The 19308-nt window shown below is 37.9% G+C and overlaps 1 protein-coding gene across 1 annotated transcript in view; it reads left to right on the plus strand.

Moving 5' to 3' along the window:
• The window catches only part of lpp (LIM domain containing preferred translocation partner in lipoma), a 203641-nt gene that overhangs the window by 164425 nt on the left and 19908 nt on the right, over positions 1 to 19308 (plus strand). Inside the window, exon 9 of the mRNA XM_059340573.1 lies at positions 1950 to 2119. Coding sequence (XP_059196556.1) covers positions 1950 to 2119 — 170 coding nt within the window. The remainder of the gene's footprint in view (positions 1 to 1949; positions 2120 to 19308) is intronic.

Here is a 19308-nt window from a genome sequence, read left to right on the forward strand (position 1 = left end):
TTCCTTCCATTTGATCAAAATCAGCCGCCTGGCCAGAAGCGTGAGAAAAGCAATGCTATTTGATTGTGCCCTATTTAGACCTAGATGATCAGGTGTAACACCAAATAGCCCAATTAAAGGGCATGGTGAGATTGGCTGTCCCAGGGAGCCTGACATTGTGCCAAAGATGGATGACCAATAATGGTCTAGCTTTGGGCATGACCAGAACATATGAGTATGCGATGCCGGGTTGCACTTACATGGATCACATAATGGCTCTGTATCAGAAAACTGTTTTTAAAATCGTTAACTTTGGCTAAAAACACCAGCAACAGAACATAACATTCGCTGCCATGCATGTCATTGCTAACCTGACAAACACTTGTGAGGAGGGTGCAGTATGAGGCGGAAGCTGAGTAGTTTTTAAATGTAAGCTGTAAAAAGTGAAAGTAAGGAAGTGGACCACAGACTATTAAAATATAATACTGCTCAAAATGTGCCTGAGGGCCACTAATGGCCGTCGGGCTGCACTTTGAGAAAACATGTTCTAGATTAAAAGATTAATTATTTGAGTGGAAAACTAAGACCTGACTTCACATTTGTGGATAATTAAACGACCTGGTAGGTTAATCATTTCTTTTCTTTGGCATGACTGGACTGATGGCTCTAAATACTACAGTACCCATGAGCCTCAGCTGCTAGGGAGACCAGGCCAGGCAAGAAGAGTGAAATTAATTCAAAACATGCTGGTGTTGCAGTTGTGAACAAAGACACAGAGAGCCATTGTTGTGAAAATTATCTGCAAATGTTTAATCTTTTAGCCAAGATATATCCATCCATCCATCTATCAATCTATCCATATATCCATCTATCTATCATCTACCTATCATCTATTCATCCATCTACCCATCCATATATCCATCCATCCATCTATCCATCTATCTGTCCATCTATCCATCCATATATCTATCCATCTATCCATCCATCCATGAGATGGATTCAAGGATGAACTGATTAGATTTCGGTGGTCAAAGGTCCCTGTGACCTAACAAAATATGTGATTTTCCATAACTGAAGAATTCATACACTAAATATGACAACATTTCACACAAATGTCTAATAGGATAAAATGATGACATTTTCATATCCAAAAGGTCAACTTCACTGTGACATTTTTCTGGCCGTTATGTAACGCTACAGCTCAAGAACAGAGGTGGAGCTATTTGGTCCAGTACTGAGTTGGTGACACTAATCTTGCGTGCCCGCCTTGACACCTGATTGATTGTATAGATCCTCTATGCTGATGCTTTGAAGACGTGTGTGTGTGTGTGTGTGTGTGTGTGTGGCATATTTTTTAGAACGTGTGGCTTATTTGAAGCATTGTCTACTGCCATGGCGACATATAAGTACGGACAGACATGAATGCAATGGAGCGGTATTTGTAGTTGATACTGATGATTCAAACAGGTGAGTTTTATGTCCATCTGAGCCAGATAATTGCTCCAACTTGGAATCAAATAAAGGAATGGGAATGAAGAAGGAATGGTAGCTGAAACTATTCAAGAAAAACAAAATAGTTCCAGGATAAACGATATGTGATCGCTGCCCTTGAAAGGATTATTTTCACATAATTTTAAGAAATGTGTTACAAATATATATATATATATATATATATATATCTTGGCAAGGAACTGGATGGGTTTAAGATGTTGAATCACTGTTGTGAAAGTGTGAGAGATTCTCTGCACTCTGTAGGATGCTTCCTTTCAGCTCAAGCTGCTTAGCATCTGCCAGTGCATCCAGACTCCACTATAATAATATATATGATTGGATCATTTATTTTGATCTCGACAGTGTTTTCAGTGAGTGAAATGTGAGTGTTGCTTTCCTGATGGATGTTATCTGACCTTAAATATCTGTGGATTTATACTGAATGTGTTCTCAGCCTTTCCTCCTCTTCCTCTCCCCAGGGCGCTGTGCCAGCTGTGGAGAGAACGTGGTGGGTGAAGGCACCGGCTGCACCGCCATGGACCAGGTCTTCCATGTCGACTGCTTCGTCTGCATGACCTGCAGCAGCAAGCTGCGTGGCAAGCCTTTCTATGCTGTGGAGAAGAAGGCGTACTGTGAGCCTTGCTATATTGTGAGTAACTTTTTTTTTTCTTTCTTTCTTTTTTTTAACACTTAGTTTCGGCTCACTCTGGTTATTTTTGTGTTCATGTCTTAAGTTTACTCATTGTGATATCGGGTGGTAGCCCTGTACCTGGAATGTTCTTATATTTTTACCCCAGACAACCACATTTCATTTGATCAAAGCCCAGCAATATGCCACCTCTCACCACACACGTCTTCATTTCCTCTTTTTCTCTGGCTTTGTTTTGTTTTTGGTCATTAGATGAAACTGTCTTTCATGGGATCTTCCCCTGAGAGTGATTTCTCGCACATAAACATGAGCATATGGGTGTCACAATTTTCAATTCTTCAATTGAAATTACCTTTCAATTTCAATTATAGTCAATCAAAGGAAGGATCAGCAAAAACAGTTAGTGTGCTTGATTCCTAAAAATATGGAAGTTGTATCTCACTTGATGCCATGTGGCACATCTTTTTAAAGAAGCATTTAAAAATGTGAATGACAGTTGTCCAGGCATAAAACCAGTGGTGGAAAAAGTATTCAGATCCTTTACTTAATTAAAAGTACATATACCACTCTGTGAAATTACTCCACTACAAGTAAATGCCCTGCATTCAAACCTTACTAAAGTAAAAGTACAAACGTATCAGCATCAAAATGTACTTATAGTATCAAAATAAAAGCCCCAATCAGATTGTTATATTTATTCTAAATAAATTATTGGATTATTATTATCGATGCATTTATGTAAGTACCGTTTTAAGTGCATCATTAATTGGCTCATTTTAACTACTGAAGATACTGTTATAAGATTTAATTAAAAAAATTTCCCTTTTCATTTATTGTTTTTTATGTAAAATTTTGACCTGAAAAGTAACTACAGCTGTTAGCTAAATTTAGTGTAATAGAAGTATAAGCTTACATAAAATGGAAATAGTCAAGTACAAGTACCTCAATATTGTACTTAAGTACAGAACTTGAGTAAATGTACTTAGTTACATTCCACCACTGTATAAAACCAATTATCTCTCGAATCGTTTCGTATCAGGCCTCGATAGTGCTGGGGGAAAAAAAGTTTAAATTGAAAAGTCTAAAGAAAGTCTAATCGAACATGACTCGTCTTTGTTAGTTTTCACTGTCTTTTGTTTTGTAGCGCAATTTAAGCCCTTTGTGTTCGCATACTAGAAATTACTATTAGCTCAATATGCTAGCCAGTTAGCTTCTCATGCTACTAGTAATACCTAATAATAAAGCTGCACTAATCAATATTTTGAGCAATGGTTGAAAAGTTTTCTAATTTGGTCCATGTTGTATCCACTAACATGAAGGCATGGGGTTTATACTGCAACCAGCCACCGGGGGGCGATCAAGATGTTTTGGCTTCACTTTTGGGGAGCCGTCATGTTGTTTATCAAGCGGTCAAAATCAATGAATGCAGGTTTTAGACACTTGTTGTCTGTTGTTGACAGAGACATTAAAGCCAAATATTAATAAAAGCTAAGAAATTAATTAGCATAGCTCCAGATTTGAATTGAATGATAGTCCTAAACCACAAATACACATGACTAGTACAAAACTAGTCATGGCTACCCACTACTAGGGCTGGACAGTATCACAATTTTTTTTTTAACAAATACCTCCAAATACCTCTCAAAGTATGGTGTTTTTTTGTTATTTCTGGAAAAGCCACCTTACTACATGTATCAACCGACTATAATAAGATCATTTAAAAATGGGGCATTTAAAAATGTTATGAAATTTTGGACATCTCAAAATATGGTGTGTTTTTGGATAGAGAGTTTTGATAAATCATTCATCAGTAATGTGGATATAATGAATACGTCACTCAACTGCAGTCTTTAAAACCAGGAAAATACAACATTTATGCCATATTACGATATTCAATATCTAACAAGATATCTAGTCTCATATCACAGTATGTGTATATTTTCGATATATTGCCCAGCCCTGCACACAAGTTTTTTCTAACTCAGGACAACCTGATTACTCATTTGTTCCCTCTGATGATATCAGAGATGCATTCATTGTCTTTTCATAATAGAGGATTTTCAGATATCTCTTCCTTGGTGAATTAGATGATGATTATATTGTTTTCACTTGCACATCGTTCAGTGAGCTGATGCATAACTATCTGTAGCTGATAAGCAGTCAGATATGGTTTCAATGCACTTGAGTTATTAATGAGTGTTAAAATCATGTTAGAATGTAACATGGTGTTAATTCTCTTTGTGGATTACATAATACTGAAGGGTCTTTCCCTCCTGTTTCCTCATTTTTTCTGATCAAAAGTTGATCATACTAAAGAAATGACTGACAGTGATATATTATTTTTGGCTGTTTTAATTCCTGTCACAGAGCTGTGACAGTTTTTTTCTGTCAATATGTTGAGCAACACACATGAAAGTATTTCCTTGCACAATATTGTCAGGAAAGATGCATCATCTTGCAAAACCACAAGAAGATTGTTTTGCAGAAGTGTTACCCTCATTCAGTTTCTTTAGAATGTGGTTCAGTTTTAGTCCAGTTGCTGGATGTGACGGGGGTAGAGGTTTCCCCTGTCAGCAATATAAGGGTAAGTTTGAAGGTCATTTCTGGAAGCTGAGATGGGAAGTAACCCTGTGATGCAATGGGCCATTACAACGGACTCTTGGGCAATAGCTTTTAACTTTCACTCCTGCTTTCATTAAGAAATATGTGATTTAGATGATTGGTGGTTTGTACAAGTTTTAAAAGTTTAATAAGGGCTCAACATCTACATAAATGGAGTCAGTAAAGAAACAGGCACCAGGTTTTGACAAGGAAAATGTGTGGAATCATAAAAGAGACATCTCTGGTTGTGCTACATTGACATTGAACCTTTTTTAACAATGCACTCATATTAATAAGTTTGTCAGTTGGCTTCGTTATTACTATATCTGCAGCTTTTGTATTAAATTCTGGGGTTCTCTACAGGCCTTCTGTGACTGATGGGAGCCATCCAAAAACTAATTTCATCAGGTAGTTATTCAGTTACAAAACCCAAACTTTCCAGAACTTTCCAGAAGTCACTTTTAAAGAGAAATGATCAGGCTTGTACAGGTAGCAAGACTTCAATAGAAGAAGCGGACATAACCCTTTGGTTTGTGGACTCCGGTTTTAATGCTTGTGTTTGGCATTTTGATCTTTGGCATCCTGTTTTGGGATTTTTTTTGCAACCACCATATGCACAGAATGTATCCACTAATGCTAGCATGATGAAGTGAAAACACACCGTGAAAGCGTCATAGTTCTAATAGTCAGGCTGCTTAGTACCAGATCTGAGAAGAATGGTGGCACGTCGGACAAAAGCACCAAATTGTTTCCACCTGCTCTCCATTACCATAGGTTTCAACCTATATTAATATATGTCCGAACACTTAGGAACTGAGTTGAAAATTAAATAAATACATGGCCAAAATGAACATATATATTTGATCATATAATCATCTAGAGATATTCTCAGTAGCTTTAATGGATTCCTTGAACCAGAAAGTGTATATTTTGACACTAAAATTGACCTTCTAAGTGGTTTGGAAGATATATTGGTTCTCATAGATCTTTTATGGCTGCCATCTTCGATCCGCAATCTTGATGAAATGGCTCCCATCAAAAATTTAAACGTATGGTGATGGAGACCATGTAGAAAAAATTTGGTGCTTTTGTCCAACGTGTCCTCTTTATTCTGCTAAGCCGCCTGACTATGAGAAAAAATGCACTGTGGTAGTTGCTTGTCGATCACAAGATAGCTTGAACAAAATGCAGTGCTCAAGAAGACTTGAAACTAGAGATTGAGAACATAAACTCATAAGGGAAATGTAAGCTGAGAAAGTAAACCAAATGAGAAGTTTGGGCCAAATTTTCTAATGACTTTCATACTATTGAACTTTGTTTTTTAACCAGTGGAGTCGCCCCCTGCTGACCATTAGAAAGAATGCAGGTTTAAGGCTCTCCCTCGTTGGCTTCACTGTTCAGGCCCAGAGGTTGCAGTTGCTAGTTACTGGTAAAGTTAGGGCTTTGTTTTTAGTGGATGAGAGATAAAACATCTTAATGACCTGGACAGCTCAAAGAAAACATATATATATATTTATTAGGGCCTCGGGGCAATCGCACCGAGCACTAGTCCCATACAGCAATAGCTGTAGGGACCAGTGCTCGGGGCTAAGCCCCGAGCACTACTGTTATACTGTGGATTTCTTCTTATTCCTCTTTCGTCCCGCTACTAGTCCTACAACTTAAAGAGTTGCAGGACAAATTATATATCAAAACGTGCGGTTTGATCGGGATCGGTGTGCTATTACTTTTCTCCACGGAATATGAATTTTTCGCGACGTAAGTCGCGAAAAACTGCCCAAAATTTTGCATTGAAATGAATGGGACGGCCGAAAGAAAATGAGCAAAAAAGAACATTAATTGAAGATTTTCAGACGTCTACTTCTCCCGCATAATTTCACCTAGAGACTCCATTTAAACTTTAAACAGTAGACACAAGTCTTGTGTATTGGTGTATTACTTTGCGTTTCGATAGGTCATATAGTTTTTTATCAATCCCTGTTCAATGACCATGATCATTTTTGGAGAAATTCTGAGATTATAATGGGTGTGTATTGCACGGAATGTTCGTGTCAGAGTGTGTGATGTCATCGCTCAGAGTGTAGAGGGAGAGGTAAAACTGTCAAAAAATAAATTTGAAAACTGCGCTCCAGGCCGCAAATTCCACTCTACAGAAATAATTTATACATAGAAATGTAGGAAAATTTGTCTTCTCACTCACAATCCTCTGGTAAAGCTGTCAGAGTTATAGTTTGGGCGTACGACGCAAAGATGCGCCACCAAAACCACCAACAGCCTCATTGGGTCCCATATTAAAAACGCAGGAAGATTTCGGGAAAAGTGAGATTTAACTGTTTTTTTAGATCGCTTTAACAAAGCTATTTTTTAATTTTTCTTAAAAAAAAAACATATGTAGAGGTTCAGGAAGAACTCAGGACGCTCAAAGTGAAGTCAGATCAATGATAGGTATTATGGTTTTGCCAAAAATGCTTTCTGTTCGAGGCCAGAAATTTCACTCTGCCCACCTCTGGCTGCTTTCACTCTGCCAGAAGATTCCACAGCTGTTAATTCCGTTGATTGCTCTGCTGTGATTGGTCGACCCCAACGCTTTGATGTTTTGATGTGATTACAGTTACAGATACACGCACGCACACACACACACACACACTGGTCATTTAATGTAATATCAGTTAAAGATACACGCACGCACACACACACTGGTCATTTAATGTAATAACAGTTAAAGATACACGCACGCACACACACACTGGTCATTTAATGTAATAACAGTTAAAGATACACGCACGCACACACACACTGGTCATTTAATGTAATAACAGTTAAAGATACACGCACGCACGCACACACACACACACACACACACATATGCGCGCGTAAGCGCGCACACTCCTCCAGATACAAATGTTTCACACACACACATTTTGAGGTTAAAGGGCATAGGTTGCTGTATAAATAAATACTTGAAGAGGAATAGTATCATTATATTACTAGTATTAATTGTTTGAAATCTCTGAAGAATCTCATCATAGTGTACACACACCGGCAGTAGCCCCCGTGGCCCTTTCAAAATTTCCCCCAGAGGAAATTTTCTAGTTTATTATATTATATATGTTATATATACAGTCATGGAAAAAATTATTAGACCACCCTTGTTTTCTTCAATTAATTGTTCATTTTAATGCCTGGAACAACTAAAGCTACATTTGTTTGGACAAATATAATGATAACAATAAAAATAGCTCATAAGAGTTTAATTGAAGAGCTGATATCAGCCATTTAGCCATTAGCCATTTTCCATGGTTTTCTTGATAATAATCAAAATCATTATCATGGTCTATTTTTTTTCCATGACTGTATATAAACAGTGGTTGCCCTCTAGATAACATCCTGGAATGATGATTAAATCAAACCCACACTGATTTTGTTGATTCTTCTGACACAGCACATTTGCACATGCATGCAGTCTTTCTTCTCTTCACTTGCAGGAAATGGCTTGATATGCACTTTACCAGTAAAGTCTGGAAGTTGAGCTACATGACGTTGAAACCAGTGGCAGGCCATCTCTTAAATCATCCATTTTCAGAGGCACTCACTGTGATTGTAGTTGTCTTGTCTGGAAGTTCTCCAACTCTGATACATGCGCTAAAGAGGAACGGGATAATTTAAGAACTTTATTTATGCATTTCATCAGCATAAATGTTCTTCTGGCACAAGATCAAAAGGATGGGGGAAATCTGAATTTCTTAATGAAAGTAATTTCTTCTTCTTTTATTCCCATCCTCAGGGTCATATGCCTCTGTACGATTAGAGAATGAACGTGAGAGTTGAGTCTCAGAAGAGAAAAATGTCATATCCCAGGGAGGAAGAGGAAAACTTCAAGTTAGCCTTCAAGTCAGTCAGTCTAGGAATCTCTGAGAGCAGACGAGCATTAATGATACGCTGTGAATTTGGTTTTTAACTGTTGGTTTCTGTTCTTTTCTCAACCTGCTAAATTATCTTAGCAGCATCTTACACACCTATTATTAAAGATATGAATAATTATAACCATTATAATAATACACTTTAACTTCCATAACATGAAATGCAGCTCAATTTGCTTAGCAGTGGAAATAAAAACAATAATAGGCAGTAAAACAAGACACACACGGAGCAAAGCATATTAAAAAAACAAAATAATAAATATATGTATATATATTATATGTATATATGTATATATATGTGTGTGTGTGTGTGTGTGTGTGTATATATATATATATATATATATATATATGTATACAGCATGTGTACTCAGATAAAATAATACAGGATCAGTCAAAACTGCATTTTACTTATTCATTTTACAATGCATAATAGACATTAGTTTTCTCTCAAACTAAACGTTTAACATTAAAACAGGCATCTAGCCATAACATTCCCAGCTTTCAGTTGATGTACACCACTTCTTTCTCTCCATCTCCCTAAAAACACAAAATATGCCTATAGTTGAAGAGGCAGATGTTAGCGAAACGATTATAAACCTATTTTATATTGTGTTTTTTCATCCCATATGTTCTGTACTGTAGGTGTGAGATAGATTGTTCTCACACCCTCTGGCAGAGTATTACATTAGATGTAGAGTATCTCACAGATGTAACAGGTGCCTGAGGAAACTCACTGTGTGAATCTGTATAATAGTATGCAAAAATCTATTAATCCCTTTGCCAGGAATTGCATGAATACATTTTGCACGCCACGCTGATTGCCATCCAATAAAGTTTTCTGCCATGTATCAAAGTAGGCGATCAGCAGCACCCTTATCAAGGCTGAGACTTTACATATTCTGTGGAACAATAGAGGCGGTTGTATTAGCAAGTCATCTCTTCCGCTGGGTGATTTGCCTCAATCGGACTGTTTGTCTAGATATCGTTAATTCCTTTTAGTAATGTGCAGGAGCTCACCCACATCTGTTATCATTACCTGTCTACTTCCTGATTTTACAAGCTGCTATCTCTCTGTCTCAACAACTTCAGTCACACCAGCGGCCCACAGATTGCAGGGTGGCAATCAGCCTTTGTTCTTGGCACTTCCATGGCATGCCTCCACAGAGGACTTATTTGAATACTCACCGATGTTGATAAACTCTACAGACGTTCAATTATTGTCTTGTTTTGCATGGACCGCTTGATAATTGTGTTAATGTGACAGCATCGGGTCGCCACTGTTTGTTATTTCTTTCTTGTCTGACGTGTCTCAGCCTGAGGTCTCCCACAGCTTCCCCAGTCCATGTTTGCACACATGATAAAGTATGAGTGTGTGTGCAAACACCACCCCGCGAGCCGTCCATCACTGTTACTGAAAGACGGCAGTTTCGAGTTTTACTGCCACTAAGTGTTTTCCAAGAAAGCTCTCATGTGAAACATTTTCCAGCAGATTCAAAAGTAATGCTGACTGTAGGTTTTCTGCAAACTGTAACAAATTATTCACAGGGCATCTGGAAATTCACAAACAGGAGATGAACCCAGTGGGGCCAGACGATGTAACAACAGTCCAAAACAGCCAGATATCTTAGCTGGGTCTCTTGTAAGTGGAGATCCAATGATGTAACCAGAGTTAGATAACATTTACAGCATGTTTGCATGATATGAATGAGACAAACTTTGGCCTAGTAACATTTTCTGTTCTGTTATAGCCGTACTGCAAGTAAACAAACTTCCACCTGCCTCTGAGCTTTCAAACAAATGTTTTTTTAAATTATGAGTCCCTAGAAGAGTCCGCATGGGTCTGGGGAGATGTTTTATTTTCTACTTTACATGTACAGTGTGAGTACTCAGGTCATTGCTGTCCGATCGGACTGTACAACCTGAACACATTAATTGTGATCTTCGGCTTTGACATCAACGATTAAGTCGTGCATTGGAGTTGGAATTTAACAACAACTGAAATCACACAGCGTATTCCCAGCTTAAAGTGCAGAAAGTTGAAGGTCAATGGCTTCTTTTAAAAAAAAAAACATTCTTGAAGAACTCAGCCTTAGTCAAAGCTTGCTGAGAGCAGAGATATGAGGTGTAATACATTTAAGAAGAGTGCTCCACTTTAGAGGAAAAGTGCTGTAATTTGACAGGCAAAGAGCACATTCAAAGTGCCAGCTTTTGTGTGAACACACCAGCTACAGACAGCGTTATGTGTTGTGGTTATGTCCAGGTATGTGGTGAGTGTTGTCCTTGTTTGTATTTGCTTGTTTTTTCACATTGACCAGCTTCTTTGGGGCAGTCATGTCTGTGTTTTTTTAGAAATGAAACCCTATGTTTTATACTATTTGTGATCTGCATTTTCCACCACTATTAATTCAAAGTATTTACAATCTTTATTAACCTCCCTTTATAGTATTCTCCATTGTTAGTGATGGACCCTGCCATTCCTTTGCTACGTTCGTACAGGAATTTACAGGAAACAATTCTCCCTGTAAAGCAGTTTTTGTCATTGATGTCAGGCCATGAATGGTGTAAAAGAAGTGGATGTAGCAATAGTGAATCTAAAAGTGAAGCCAATGAGGAAGTGCCTTAAACCATAAAGCATTATTTCTAATGGCCAGCAGGGGACGACTCTACTGGCTCTAAGAAAAAGTCGGTCTCAATTGCTAGTTTCAAGTCTTCTTCAATACAGTTTGATGTTCATTTAGTAAATTATGGTCTAATTTATAGTAAAATAGATGATAAAGAAAGGTGTGCTCTCTCTGCATCTCTGCACCATCATTGCAGCCGGGAAATTAACAGCACTAGTTATATACAAGACCTGACCGCTTGTTTACAGGCAGTGTTTCTGAATATAAGCTGTTTGCATTTCTAAGTGGATTGAGCATTTTGATACAACCCCAATTCCAAAAAATGTGTCTAAAACAAGACAGCTGGGGCAGCTGTGTGCTAGGGCTGTGCATCTTTACTGGTCTCCCGATTCCATTCGATTACGATTATCTAGTCAAAGATTCGATTCCCCGATGTATCACGATGCGTTACATCCTAAAAAAATTATTAATTTATTTTACGACACATGTTTACTTTTTCATCAATAATACTGGTCTAATAAATGGGTTCACTTTTTATTATCTAAAGTGCTTTGCAAAATTTATAGCCGACTTTTGGAGTCAAGTTGTAACTTCTAACAACTTCTTTCTGCCATTCCTGATCCCCAAATTTCTGTAAACCAAAAAAAATAGTATAGGCCTAGCCTACTACCCACTGTCACTGCATAAATGCAGAATCATCCACATCTGGATTGTGGTGCATCGATTATACAATTATTTTCAACACCCCTACTGTGCGCTCAGATAGTAGAGCAGTCGCCCACTGATTGGAAGGTTGCCGGTTTAATCCCTGACCATGTCGAATTGTCCTCAGGAAGTTCAAGATACTCAACCAGAAATTGCTCCCGATGCTTTGTCATCAGTGATGAATGGTCTACTGATGGTTGCATGTGGCACACTATGAATGAGAATGGATGAATGATCATCTGTAGCGTAAAAAAACGCTTTGAGTGGTCGCTACAACTAGAAAAGTGCTATATAAGTGCAGTCTATTTACCATTTACCACAAAAAACAGAATAGCTTTGTGACATATATTCAATTGAATTGTACAAAGACAACATATTCTAGTACCTAGACCTGCTCCATAAAAAGATATGGAAATCGATCTCTTTACAATACGGGACCTTTAAGGATAGTGGCGTTACTGTGTTGCTTCATGGAAGCTCATTCTTAACTATATTCAAGAAACTAAAACGACCTTGGCCGTATAAAGTCATTTTTCACATACAAAAAAGACAAAAACATAATGGGTTTTTTTACAGCATGGGAATGAAACCATTATGTTCTAACAGTTATTGTAGCTTTTAGAGAGTTCAAACCAAAATGTCACGACATCTATCTGAAATTATACTCTTAGAAATGAAGTCTCCTTTCACTTTAGGAAGTCTTCTTTTAACCACAAGAGCATATTAGTTAACAGAGCTTAGAGCAACAGGGATCTTCCTGCATCTGATAGCTCAGCCGCTCTTTGAAGAAGTTCAGAAGTTGAATTCAGTGTCACTGAGGCTAATTGCTTACACGGGTACCATGTCTACTGTTCTTAAGTCCATTCTATGTCATTCATGCCTTGTTTAGTAGTTCTTGCAAATTTCTGCAGCGTTTCCACAGCCAGGTTAATTGACTTTAAAATGTTCCTTAGCTGCCCTTTGCTTCAGGTTCTATGCTGCTGAACAGATCCATTCAATCTGCTTTACTGACACCAATGAATGGTAAAAAGGCTTGTAGACAATGCTCAGTTCCCTGTTTGAGGCAGAATCACATCCCCACTTTCCTGTTTATACCACCACTTCCCATGAATATAGATCATCCAAAGTGCAGCCGGTTTAAGTGTACAGTAATGAGACTGATGTAAGTAACACAAGGTCACACCAGGAGCAGAGCTTCGTATTGAAAGAGCAGTAATAAAGAGATAGGGATTTGCCCACACAAAAACCTTAATCTATTTCTGCTTCTTTTGACAGAATTTCAGAGACCACCAAGGTCACGGACGCCAAGTTGCTTGAATGTAATTACGTTCATTATCTGGTGTTGTACTATGGCTCTGTTATTTAAAATAAATGGGCTTCGGTCTCATTGGCTACACTTTTCGGAAGATTTTTCATTCTGCTATTGTAAAGAGAGAACTGCACACAGCAGCCCTGACCTGCCAGTCACCAGGAAACGTTCATGATTGACTGATGAGTTTTTGCCCTTAGTGTCTGTTTGTCTGTCTTGGAAAGTGGTGATGTCAGCCTCGCTGCTCACCTATTCATGGTGCCTTTTTATGGCTTAACTATCGGGCTGATTCTCTTTTTGTGTAATTAATTTTACTTGCAGAACAACTTTTCTCAGCACAAACTCTTCATATAATTTTCTACCTTCAGCAAGGACTTTCTTTTGAAGAAAGCACCTTCTCTGGGGGACTCAAATTACCAATCCACTGCAGTGCATTTTCACACAATGCGGAATAAAACAAATGATCTAATTAACAAAAATAAGGTAACTATCAATCGGTGTTGTATGTTAATTAAATCTTGAAACATGCAAGTTAGACACATTTTAGATTTGCTTTCTTCTTCTGACCGCAAACATTTTATGTCTAAATTTCTGAATAATTTCTTGGTAATGATTTTACTTCCACTATGCGTGCAAGAGAAACAGAATTAATGATGTTAGATAGAAGCCTCCCTCAGCCCAAATCACAAGTTTGACACACATGTTAATACAGAGTAACACATTGGGTTTATAATGAGTAATGTTTCTGTACAATACAATCACCTTTGATGACGAGAATGGTCCTCACCAAAATACTGATTCTCAAAGACTAGAAAACAACAATTCCACCATGTTTACAAAGACTGTTATGAGAATTGATTTCTGTCAAGCATTTGGGTAAACTTGAACTGTCTATGCAATAAAAACCTTGAGCACCTCTTGTCAAAGCTGCTGAGATAACAGGAAATGGGTTTTCTTTTTCACTATAAACAAAAGACACTATGCTTTGTAAATGTAAAATGCATTCAATTCAGGTTGTAAGATACTTCTGTAGTTGCCAGAGGCTAATGTTAAAGAGAAATTCTGATTTGTTTTTTTAAATATATACCAATATATTTGTGATTAGGTGGAAATTTCGTGCACACGATCTCCAACCTCAGTCAGTTATAACATGTTTTAATTTGTTTGCTAAGAGAGAATTATTAGCCAAAAGTAATGGACAACAGTTTAAATTATTAGCTATCAAGCTTAGTTAGCTGAAATTCATGTGGGGTATAGGTAAAATAGCCAGCTTTTAGCATTTGAAATGATTGGCTAGAAGTAATGGATAAACAGTTGCTATAATAAGCTACAAAGAATGAATGGTTAAACAGTTTACATAGTTTATTTAAAACATATGGATAAATATTTGAAATAAATGTATTAACTGCTGAGACTGCTAGCTAAAGCTAATGGAGAAACAAATCATTACGTAAGATTAAACCATTAGCTTAAAGTAAGTTAGCCTATAGCTAAACAGTTGAAATTCTAAGATAAAGTTAATGGGTAATCAGTTAAAGTAGTTAGCTTAAAGTAATAGTTCAAAGTAATGCTTAAACAGTTGAAATAATAAGCTTTAATGAATGGGTAAACAATAAAGTAACAGATAAACATTTAAAATGATAATACATTTTATTTGTAAAGCACTTTTCATAAAGTAATCTCAAAGTGCTAAGTGATGAGCTGAAAGTAATAGTTCAACAGTTAGTATGGTTAGTGATGGATAATAGTTCGAATGATAAGCTAGAATGTAATAATTCAACTAAATTTAATGGGTAAACTGTTGAAATAGTTAAAGTAATGGATAATGGCTGGAGTAATTATAAAATATTATTATGATTATAATGGAGAGATATTAATATTAGAGCATTAAGATAAAAGCTTATATTCACTTCTTTATAGTCAGTCCCAGACAGAGGAGTGCGTGGCAGCGCTTATTGGAAATGTTACTATTCGGGTGGTGGAGGACACACTGACGGACCACCGGTGTCCGAGCCGGATAACGGTGGTATATGGACCAAAAGTCATATCCTGATATATTTAGGCTGAATCAATATACAATATATATCCCGATATTTTTACCGCAAAGTGAGAGCAAATATTCAGTTAAAGCCAAATATGAAATGTCACAAGTAGTTTTATTGAAATCGTTTATTTAGGTTTATTTGACATAAATACTGAATAACAACAGGAGTACCTTTTTTTTTTTTTTTTTTAAATCAAGGCTCCATAAAGTGCACATTTAATTAAAAACATATCTTAAATAAAAATAACCTATGAAATAAAATAGGCCAAACTTTCCTGAATAATGAATAACAAACATTACAAAAGAACTAAATATGACAAACCCTAGTAAGGGCAGCATTTATATATAAAAAAGGAGAAAAAATTTAACAATATCGATATATGCTATATGGTCTAATTCCATATCACATTTCATTTTTAATGATTAATGATATAGCCTAAACATGTTTTGGATTGTCACAATTTTTTTTTTTTTTTTTAAAAGCCACCATAGAGTTTTATCCGCTCCAGGCATCGATACAAAAATTGTCCGCCTTGTGTAGAAATGACCGTACGCCCACTGTACGGCCACTTTCTGTCGTACGTTCGTTTGATAAATGAGGGACATTGTCTCTTTGTTTAAATGTGTTTTTGTGAGGGTATGTCAGACAAACAAGGTTGGAACCTCCTGCTATGGTTGTGTTTGAAATTTACAAACGCACCATGCTCATTTAATCTAGATAGCAAAAGGAAGTTTCCCAGCACCCAGAGGCGACAGGCATGGTGCCAGCTGTATTGGGGCTCCTGGTAATGGATGTCCTTCTCAGCACATCATAGCAAACTATTCTCCCACCTAACAATGGGATATCCCCAAGAACTCCCCTGAAGCCCCTGCTGTCATTGACAGAGGGGATATACGATACAATACATCCAATCACATCCAGTCACAGTGATGTAAACAGTACAGCATGGAAAAAGAAAGTTTGTAATGCTGCTTTCCTGGCAGTAATGTGTTTCTAATTAGAAATGACTGCACACTACCCACGCACCTGTCAATCCTCTGAGATGGATATCCAGGTAGTCAGATCCAGAGGCTTGCAGCAAGCGTGGTGGGTTCAGGGCCCCCATATGCTCACCACTGTGGCGCTGCAGCCCGCTGTTGGCGGCTCTGCATGTCTGCACAGCTGCTGCTCACGCTGGGAGAGCTGCCATGCAGACGCCGGGCGGCGGCGGCAGGTATACACCCACCCTTGTTTTACTTGTCGTCTGAGGCACACTCGCGAACGCAGAGCGCCTCGGCTTTCTGCTGACTTCGTCATCAAATATTCATGGCTGTCTGCATTAGCTTGCAGAGTTCTAATTGAGTTCTGTATATTCAGACGTGATTAACTCGGTCTAATTCCTCAAAGGAGTGAGCCAATTAGATAGCACTTGCATGAATAGGATTTCACATCTTAGTACGTCTCCAGACTTGCCAAGACAATTATGTGTGTGTATAATTCAGCTGTACAGTGGGTGTGAGCCCACTAAACTCAAGCAGGTCATTATTTCTTATTACTGATCCGCGCTACAGAAATGCAGCTGTCCTATCCATTACAAGCAAGTAAATGAAACGCATGAGTGTTGTTATTAGAATACACTGTTTGGACAAGAGAGGAGAGAGCGATTCCAAACACCGAGCCCTCTAAACCTTCCTCATGTTTTTTGTCTCCTGCTCGCTCCCCCCCCAGGAGCGAGCAGGAGAAAAATATCCGTGACCCAGTGCTGACCCACCACAATGTCACTCTAACTCATGGCATGAGAGAACTACTGCCGGGGTCTTTGTCAGTTTCTCTCTGTAACCAGAGCAGGAGACATTGCCCAAAGTCCAGAGGGGTCACATTCTGCTGCAGAGCTGAATTTAAGGCAGAGAGGCAGACAGGCAGGCCAGCCACTTTGCCTGAGCTGGAGAGAGAAATGGGAGCCCCCACTGCCACCTTTTATTCTTTAAAGAAAGGGCTGAGCAAGGCATGATCCGTGTGTTGGCCCCTGTCCCTTCACGTCGACTGTAGACGGATATCAACACTTAGCTAAAATAAGAAATGTGCGTGAACAAATAAGGTCACACAGCTGAGCGTAACAGAATGGATGAATATTTAAATCTCATTTGACACATGTAGCTTTTTGTCAAAACTCATGTTCTGAAGTGGAAGAAGTGGAACCTGCACAGGCAGAGCAGCCGCTGGTGAAAAGGATATCAGGGCAGAGTACTCTTTATAAAGAGTCCAGATAGAGATATCAACTAAAAACAGCACCGTGGTCCCAGAAAAGTTGGGACATAGTCTAAAATGAAGTGCGAAAATGTTATTTGTCATATTCAGTTGAAACCTGCACCATATCAATATATTTAATAATCAAACCAATAAACTTTATTGTTTATTGTATGATAAACTGAATGAATGATGAATTTATACAGAAATAAGGTTCCTGGGTCAATTTGACACAGGGCATGTTTAATCATACAAAAGTGTCAGAAACAAAAAAATTCCCAAAACATTGTTTATATTTCATTATTAACTCCATTACTAACAATTTCAATCATTTTTTTGTGCAATGGTGTTCTTTACCTCTCACATATCATAGTTAAATGAGGATAATTTGTTTTTCTAAAAAAAAAAAAGTAACTTTTTTTTTTAGATTTTTAAACTTTGAAATGGGTTGATTTGACCCGCAACATAACAGGAGGGTTAATGCCTGCAACATGTTCCAAAAAAAGCTGGGACAGGGGCATGTTTACCACATTGTTCACTCTTTCTTTTAACAATACTCAGTAAGTGTTTAGGAGCTGAGGACACTAACTGTTGAAGTTTTGAAAGTGAAATTTTTTTCCCATTCTTGCTTGATACACAACTTCAGTTTTCAACAGTCCAAGGTCTCTGTTGTCGTATTTTGTGCTTCATAATGTGCCACACATTTTTAATGGGAGAGATAGTACCTGCACTCTTTTTTTCATTTGAAGCCGTGCTTTTGTAACATGTGCAGAATGTGTTTTGGCATTGTCTTACTGAAATAAACGTCCCTGTAAAAGACGTTGTCTGAATGGCACCATATGTTGCTCCAAAACCTTCCACAGTAATGGTGCCTTCACATATGTAAATGTTACCCACGATGCAATGGGCACGAAACACAACCCCATACCATCACAGATGCTGGCTGTTGAACTTTGTGCTGGTGACAATCTGGATCGTCTTTTTCCTCTTAAGCTCGGAGGACATGATGTCCATGATTTGCAGAAGTAAAGTGCTTGAAATGTGGACTCGTCAGACCACAGCACACTTTGTATCAGTCCATCTCAGATGAGAAGTCAGCAGGGTTTCTGGATGGTTTTTAATATTTGGCTTTCACTTTGCATGTTAGACTCTTAACTTGTATTTGTAGAAATAGCCATGATCTGTGTTTACCAGATTTCTGAAGTGTTCCTGAGCCGATGTAGTAATGGCCTTACGAACATTTTCGTTTTTAATTCAGGGGTCAAAGGTTGTTTAATGTTGCTTTTCCAGCTTACTCCTTACGTGCAGAGATGTCTCTGGATTCTCAGAAAACTTTTAATGTAATGGACTGTAGATGGTGAAATCGTCAAATCTGTGAGCCTTCCACAACTCTCCCAATCTATTGTGCCCCTATCCCAACTTTTTTGAAACTTTTCTGCTGGCATCAAATTCAGAATAAGCATATATTTACAAAAATCCTTTAACTCAATCAGATAAAACATGAGATATATTGCCTTTGTACATTTTCAATTGATATATATGTCAAGAAGGATTAGCAAATTATTGCATTCTGTGTTGTTTAGGTTTTACACAGTGTTAGAGCCACTCAGCGCTCTTGGCATAAATAGGAACAAATCTTTGGTGCCCCGGGTGCACACACACAAACACTTACACATACACACACACACACACACACACACACACACACACACACACACACACAGGCACACCACACCACTACCCAGTCATATACAAGCCACAA

The sequence above is a fragment of the Centropristis striata genome, chromosome 9, assembly GCF_030273125.1.
Source record: "Centropristis striata isolate RG_2023a ecotype Rhode Island chromosome 9, C.striata_1.0, whole genome shotgun sequence".
Lineage (NCBI taxonomy): Eukaryota > Metazoa > Chordata > Actinopteri > Perciformes > Serranidae > Centropristis > Centropristis striata.